The sequence below is a fragment of the Merops nubicus genome, unplaced genomic scaffold (assembly GCF_000691845.1).
Source record: "Merops nubicus isolate BGI_N331 unplaced genomic scaffold, ASM69184v1 scaffold34248, whole genome shotgun sequence".
In the NCBI taxonomy this organism is placed as follows: domain Eukaryota; kingdom Metazoa; phylum Chordata; class Aves; order Coraciiformes; family Meropidae; genus Merops; species Merops nubicus.
Window position 1 is genome coordinate 2,645 of NW_008624301.1, and position 8,193 is coordinate 10,837.

At 37.6% G+C, this 8,193-nt stretch overlaps 1 protein-coding gene across 1 annotated transcript in view; it reads left to right on the plus strand.

Moving 5' to 3' along the window:
- Nucleotides 1-1,758: 1,758 nt before the first annotated feature.
- FAM83B (family with sequence similarity 83, member B) overlaps nt 1,759-8,193 on the plus strand; it is a 41,309-nt gene continuing 34,874 nt past the window's right edge. The window contains exon 1 of the mRNA XM_008945349.1: nt 1,759-2,202. Coding sequence (XP_008943597.1) covers nt 1,759-2,202 — 444 coding nt within the window. The remainder of the gene's footprint in view (nt 2,203-8,193) is intronic.

Sequence of the window (8,193 nt, forward strand, 5' to 3'; positions counted from 1 at the left end):
ACAAAGAGCTACTCTGGAAGCAGCCAGGAACACTCCTTTCCCCCAGGCTCGAAAGCAATCCTATCTGGGAAGATCTACCCTGCTACTTGGCTAAGAGACAGGATTCAAATGGAGTTATTTCATATGACATGCTGCTGCCAGCCTCGGATCTGGATTTATCCTTCTTGATCTTTTTTTTTTTTTTTTAATCTCTGACTTCCCAAGTTCTTCAGAAATCTTGGTTTAACTAAACATTTAATTGGACTTTAGCATATCAGTTCTATATGGAGATTTTGTGTTTCATTCCTTTAGGTTAATGTTGCTAATTTACATTTCCTTTTGAGTAGATTTTTAAACTGTTCCCAGAAGTCAGTGGAAAGCAAATGCACTGTTGACAAAAATATATGAAAAGTCTTGGTGTGAAGAGAGAATTGTGTTATGTTTATGTGCCAGTAAATGACATTAGAAATCCAGACGACTATTCCTTGCTAATATACTGCTGTACTATTAATTAGTCTTGTAGGGAAACCCAGTGTTAACTTTCAAGCTATACGTTGTATATGCTTTTTGTAACTATTTTGCCTTCTTTGGATGCCCTTCCTACTTCTGCTTTCTCTTAAGTTTCATCTCCTTGCGCTGAAAAATGAAACAGGGCTACCATGTATCATCTTTCTATTTTACATGACCCTACTCTAGCTACCCCCATGAAAATCTTGCTTTCTTCTCTGTATTTTTTGTGTGTTTTGTGTGGCTTAGCTTCCCAGTGCAGCAATTCGTTGCAGTTTAGGTTTTAGGCAAACAAACAGTGGAGCTGCTGTAGTCCCATAGGGTTGCATAAATGTGAAAGAAGAAACACTGGCCATTTGTCCTCTATTCACCTTAAATCCCAGATTGTTGCAGCAAGAACCAGCCCTCTTGGCTCTTGTTAAATTAAGTAAAAAGATGGTAAGAATGAATTTATACATCATTAGCAGTAAAGAACTTATTATTAATGTTTTGAAAATAATAATAAAAAAAAAAGAAAGTAAGATTAAAGCAGCTGCTCCTTTTGGCAGAAGAAATGAGTAGGGTGGAAACTACACATCAGATTGCTGATTCAGAGTTAGATCCCAGATGTGGGAGGAGAAATCTTTCTGGAGTTCCTCATAACTCACTGAAATGAGGTAGGCTGGTCCTGCTTGGGAGCAACAAATGGATTAGATCAGCATGGGAGAAAAGAGAGATAAGGAGAAGGGCTTGAATGACTGTAGTTTCAAAGAAGCTGAAGAGTAATGCCTCAAAAAGTAGGAAATGGAATTGACTTCTGAAGTGTTTCTCTGAACACTACTCAGTCAGATGTTATAAAGGGAGTTTTGAAACACAGCCTTTGGTAGTGTGTTGGAACATGCATCGGGTATGTTCCTGGTATAGATCTTCAGTGTATTATGAGCTCTTTAAATTTAAGGTTTTAATAGGAAAACATAAAATCATTGAATTATGTGTTTAGTTTCACCTTATGTGGAAGAAGCTCTTTACCTCTTTTATATTCATTTGGAAATATTAATCCCTGAGCCTTTCAAAAATGTTTAAATTCTTGGGAGGTGATAGAAAAACTTAGAGTGATTTAAAAATCTTAGAGATTGATTTAAAATCTTAGATTTTTTTTAATAAAATCTTTATGTGTGTCATAGAGCTCTAAAAATATTCTGATGGTTTTCTTTATCTTTACAGATATATTTCATCAGCTCACAAATGGAACTTTAAGAAGTTTAAGAGACTTTATACAAAATACTTGTGAAAATGGAAACTTCATCTTTGCTCTCATCCTTGCATGATGAATGCAGATCTGACAACTATATTGAACCTCATTACAAGGAATGGTACCGAGTAGCTATTGATGCTCTAATTGAAGGAGGTTTAGAAGCCTACAAAGAATTTCTTTCCAAAGAGAGATGCTCTGAATTCCTAGCGGATGAGGAAATTGATTATATTTTGAACAATGTTCACAAACTTCCCCAAAACACAGTTTATTCCTCTAACCATGCCATTGATGATACCTCTTCCTCGGGAACCTACTGGCCCATAGAATCAGATGTGGAAGCTCCAAATCTTGACTTAGGTTGGCCCTACCTGATGCCTGGAATTTCTGGTGGCACGAATATTGATCTACTTTTTCATCCACCCAGAGCACAGCCTTACACCATAAAGGAAACTATTCGAAAGATGATACGAGATGCAAGAAAGGTAAATGTGAAAAACGTTATCGAAAAAAAATATATGGCAATAATACTCTAATTGGTGTTTTACTGGAGGCTTTCTTTTCTTCTTCTGTCAGGAAAAAAAACAGTCTGGCTGGTAACAATTCGTGTGGAAAAGTTTTCCCATACTGCGATCAATCCCTTGGTATCACATGTTATAACCTTGTTTATAACCGATGTTACAGTCTTATTTACAAAGTGTGATTAATTAAGTGATTAATGAAGCATCATTACCCTTTTACTGTAATGCTGACCAGTAGGTCAGAAATTTGTAGATTATCAGCACACCCTTTTATTTGCTTCAGTTGAATATACCTCAAGTGGTACAATTCTGTTTAACTTCAATATATCCTAAGGTTTCTCTTCTGCATCAGTGGGAACATGCATTGGTTTAGCATGGTAGCCAGCTGTTACAAGAAAATAACACCTTGCTCTACATCCTACTGATGTAGTTTCCTTTTCAGGTTCTGTGATTTTGCATACTACCTGTCCTTAGAGAAATTAGTCAGAAAGTATTAAAGAGAGGTCAGAAGAAAAAAAAATGGGGTTCACGCAACAAGGAAATAGATTTTAATTGGGTACCTTACCTTAATTTCTGACTAATGACTAAGTTATAAGAAGCGTGGAAACTTCTCCAAACGTACTTGTCTGCACTTAGGGGCACTTGCATCTTGAGTGTCCTAAGGCACACCCACTTACACCTCAGTGACAAGTAGCTGTATGTACAAAGCACCTTTTGCTTTCCAGTGTCAATTTAAAAAAAAAACCAAAACCAAAAAAACCCACCAAAAATATATTCTTTTGCAGATCTGTTTGACCCTGGGCTGTGCTACCTCTTTAAAAATACATGGCAAGTTTTCAGAAGTATTCCTAGCAAGCACATCATGCTCCTCCTCTTTCTTCTCCATGAAATAAATTGCCTTCTTTGTGACTCTACAGGCTTTAAATTGGTGGGATGGGCTCTAGGTCGAGTACACCCATAAACACTTCAGTGGCTGAAATGTGCATGAAAACGTGTGCAATAGAAATGGACTGACGAGGGTGGGGAAGGAAGGACAACATCTCTTTCCAGTGTCTCTCCTCTATTTAGATAAAGCATGTAATGTGTTGCCATGACAGTTGTCACTAGGCCTTTTACCCTGCAGTGTGCAGTCTAGAATGACTGTACATTCAAGGAAGAGCAGAATTAATTATTTCTCTCTCTCTTTGTCCTTTTCAGAGTGAGATTTGGTGTTTTCTGCTTCTGTATGTGATGAAGCTTGACCATGACTTGCCTAAGATACTCCTGATCCTTTTTAACTGCAGCTCCAGAGCTACCAAAGTATCCATTGTAAGGGAAACCACAAAAACACAGTAAACTCTGTTGCAAAGCCTAGTTCAGTTTTGCTACAAGGTCTTGAAATGCATTGAGGAAAGGCTGTTTGCCATCAGTTGCCGTGCTCTTTGTGCCCCGCTGGCTGGCTGCATGTGGTCCCGTCCCTTTCCGACAGCTCTTTTAGCTGGCAGTGCTGCTTTGTAAACCACCATTTTAAGGAGTATGCCTCCTTTGAATGCAGCTATTGGGAGAAATTAGTTGTCATTCTTACCCCTCTTTGGAAAAAGGTTGAGTGCATAGTATATTTGCTCTCTGACGTGCTTGTGGCGCTTCTACATTATAAAAATTGTTATTATATATGTTATATGTTATGATTGTTGTTGTTTATGTGTCACTGTCAAATCTGACTGGAAAAAGGTTTGTTTATTTGATCAGCACAACCTCAACAGCAATACCTATAACACTTGATACAGTGATATGGGTTGGTTGCTTCAGGAAGCAGCAATTAAGTCTAAAAGTCATCGCGTTGTTCAGGCTCTTCTGTCTGCAGATGCATAGAAATGGTTAAAGGATTTCTGAGTAAGGTAAAGTAACTTATTTAAAAAATGCATATAGCAGGCAAACACTTGCCTACTTCCCCTAAGCCAGTTATAAAAATGTAGTTATATTAAACAGGGTTCTTTGTTATGTAGTAGTGACGTGTAATCTTATAAGGATATTCAAAGGAATTAGGAAAAGGTTGCACATGAAAAACAGAAAGCTGTAAGGAATAAACAAGTTCTTCAGCAAATCAGATTAAACCGATACAGCTCTAAGCAAAATCTACAGGAATTTTGGCAAACTTCTGTGGGAAAATAAGCAGCCTGTTTGGAGGCAGGCATATTCATACCACCTAACTTTCAGCACCAAACGTGTGCCTGAGTTCATGCACTGATCTCCCTGGGCTACCTGAACACTCAGTATAGCCCAAAAATGAAAGAAGAAGACTGAGCCAGTTGAAACCTAGATTCTTTTGAGTATTTGGAGATATGTAAGGATAAGATGACATTATTAGTGGACTTACCCTTGACCTCTTTCATGCTTGATGCATCACAGTGTCACTCCTTAAAATGATCATTACATATGTTAATTTTGACCTTAAGAAGACGTTGTAAACAACATTAAGCAACTTCCTTGCTGACAGTGAGTTTTCCTGACTAAAGAGGAAAATCATTTGTAAGGCTATGTTACACTAGGCTAAAAACAGTGACTATGAAAAAGTGTCATAAGAAAATACGTGTTTCTTAATTGCACAATCTGCATAAAAATTATGCACATCACCTTCATGGTAAGTACAGGCAATATAATAATGGAGTTTTCCTTACAGGAAAAGGATCAGTATTATGAAATCCTAGAAAACTGAGCTAACCAGTTGAAGGATATGAATCCATGTTTGTGATACATTTTTCTGAACTTGTATTAAAGCAGGGGAACTGTATTGTATGTAGGATGGCCTTACCTTGCAGTCTATGCTACAGCACTTCTACAGGATAGATGTGATGCTAGCAAGGTGCCTTAGGTCAAACCTACTATGTCAACAAGATGGGTTTATTGTTGTTGTAACTAGACCTCATCTCCAAATGACACAGCTTGCCAGCCACCCTCCTCTGTGAGCATAGCCCGTGTTCGTAAAGGGAGGCTGCTTGGCGTGGCGGTGTCAGCAGGGGAGACACGAGTCTTATTCAGATGTTGATAGAACCGTGTGGGGAAAAAGCACTGCAAAATCTCTCTGACCTTAATGATGGACTGACTTTTGCAAACAAGCCAGTAGCCTTATTTCTTGTCTGTTTTGGAGGCTTCTACCTTTAATCATTGGCAGGTTTCTGCCTTTTCTAAAGTTTGAGGTGCTCCTATAGCCTGACTCATCCTGGCTGGGTTGTCTGAAGCAGAGCTGATAGTGTTTATCGGTTTTTCCTGAGAAGATTATTCATCTTAGAAATGATATCAAGATGATTACTCATCTTTGTGAGTTTAACTTGAAACTTTCTCTTACTGTAAAATAACAGAGATTTCAATAATGAAGTGTCCTCTCTCTGTATGACTTTTCATAATAGTTACCTCAAAACTGTCAGTTATGAGACTTGTTCATGTGTGCAAGAAACAGCTCATAGTATCTTCTCAGCTGTGATTGACAGGGTGAGGCAACAGGGAAAGGACAGGACACAACACTGAAGGGTCCTTCTGGCCATGTGTTTTTCTCTTACTTCATTAGCTGCATTCCTCTTTCCACCAGCGAGACATTCCTGCAGTTTTAGGGAGAATGCACAGCTTTGAGCCTCTTGGATTGATATCCAAATAAGGATCAGCTCTCCTGGAGAGAATGCAGACCTGGTTTTTAAAAAACCATGTTGTTTAGACAACCCAAGGATTGCTGCTTTGCAGCACAAGGCAGAAAACGCTGAAAGATTTCCCTGGCATACTTTTGAGATTTCTGATGGAATGTGTGAAGTTGCACGCTATTTGATAAATATTCAATACTTTTCACTGATTTTATTCAAATAGATTAGCAGTCTTAAACCTGAGTTCACAAAGTCAGTGATAGTTGTAAGAGTTTTAAAAAAAAAGTTAATTGTTTAGAGGCTTAAATAAAAATTTAGATAGTTAGGGTGTTATTTCAGAAAATGGCAGATTTTTTTTCTGAATTACTCATGATTGGGCTTTTTAATGTGAGAAAGGTTTGCAAAACTCAGACCCTTGGGAAAGAATTAAGTTACAGGGTAAACAAGTGTAACTGGCTATTAAATCTTGCTGGACACAGGGTAGGTAGGCCCTTAGTAAGCGAAAATATTTTCTTGCAGTTTTGTTGGTTTTTTTTTTTTTTGTGGTTTTTTTTTTTTTACTTTGTTTAGCATTGTTTCAGGCAACAGTGAGAGGTTGTGTATTACAGAAAAAATGGTTATTCACTATTGATCTTATTTGGTCATGTGTATAATACAATAATAATCTAGTACTGCCTGCAGTCTAGTATGAAAGAAAATCAAATCCTTTGTCTTTATGAAGAGTGATGTTTCTATACAGCAAGAAACTTGCAGAATATCAAAGTGTTGAGCAATCTTTTTTTACTCTCTCAAAAATATTCTTTGCCAACTATTTTAAATACAATTTGAACACAAACTGAAACAATGATACTGAATCTTACTTGTGGCCATGCTTGTCTTAGCTCATTAATTGCAGCAGTCCAAGCAGATGAGAGAGAGGGACTACATTTTTTTGCTCATATAACCTAGAGCAAGCTGCTAAATTCAGGGAGTGAGAATAGATAAATGCAATAGTCATCCCACTAAAAAGTATTCTTTGTTATCTGTAGAATGTCTGATAAACAGTGGATAACTTTTTATAAGCTGAGAGCAACATATAGAAAGACTCACACTCTACCCCACAAGGATTTCAGCAGGCCCTTTTTGGTTCAGCTGCTACACCAAAGGGTTCATTCCTCATTCAATTCCACTCACCTTCTGTTAAATGACTTCCTGTTAGCTGAAAAACAATATGGTAGTCATGAATATGCTTTCCAGGTGAAACGTGATGTTTAGCTTCTGATAGATTTTTATTAGAGAGAGAGTGAGATCATGTCCCAGCTTTTCTAGTCACACACAGGGCTCATGTTGTGCATTGGAAGAGGAGATGTGTCTTGCTCTTGGTGCCACTCTTCTGTGACCTGGTATCATATTTTTGTCATCTGCTCACAAGTATTATTTCATATGTTTTATCTGCTTGGATTTATCTTTGAGGTTTTCACACTGTTTTACTTGCCTGTCTCCTTCTCCCCCTGCCCTCCCACTCCCTCTGAGTAAGGGTAGTCCCAGAGCAGTCAGAGCAGTGCACTTACAATGCAAACAGAGAGGACTGCCATCAGTGGGACATATCTGCAAGCACTTTTGTCACCTGAAAAACCTGAGACTTCTGTGAAATGCATTTCTTATTCACAGGTGCTCTAAACATGAAGTTGACCGTTTTTCCTGGTGCCTTCCCATTAGGTGGGAAGGATCCAAAATTGAAAAGCAGGCAGAGGCTTGGGATAGCCTGGGAAGTGGGAGTTTGATAAAATATTTTTTAATCAGTTGCAGTGTTTATTTTACTCACAGGTTTCTATCAGGTCAAAGGTTTGCAAGACTATTTGAACATCTTTGATACTCATATTTTATATTAAAAGACGTAATTAACTAATTTAGAGGTATTACCATTTTTATGTCACAACTGTGTTAATGTGCTATCAAAATATCACACCTCTGTGATGGATATAAAAATAGAATAGGGGAAATTAAAGGCCAGATCTTACAGACGGCTGTATTTCTTTATTAATATCTGTCTTGTTCATATATATATAAGAAGTAAGCAGACACATATGCTTTGTAGCAGTATTTTTTCATTAAATCTTTTCTCTCATTGACGTAAATCTTTGTCAGTCAAAGCAAAAGTGCTCTTAAATTCATGTATGCTTTTTGCACATTCAGTAGATTAAAATGTCTTTGATCATATTCAGCAGTAACTTTGTACTACAGTATGCTGAAGCAATTATAGGTCAAAATATGCTATAGATACAAAACCATTGATTTTAAAAAATTTTGCCCAGGCAGAATGTTTCTTTAAGTGCCCAAGTCCAGTGTATTTAGGCTCTTTCCC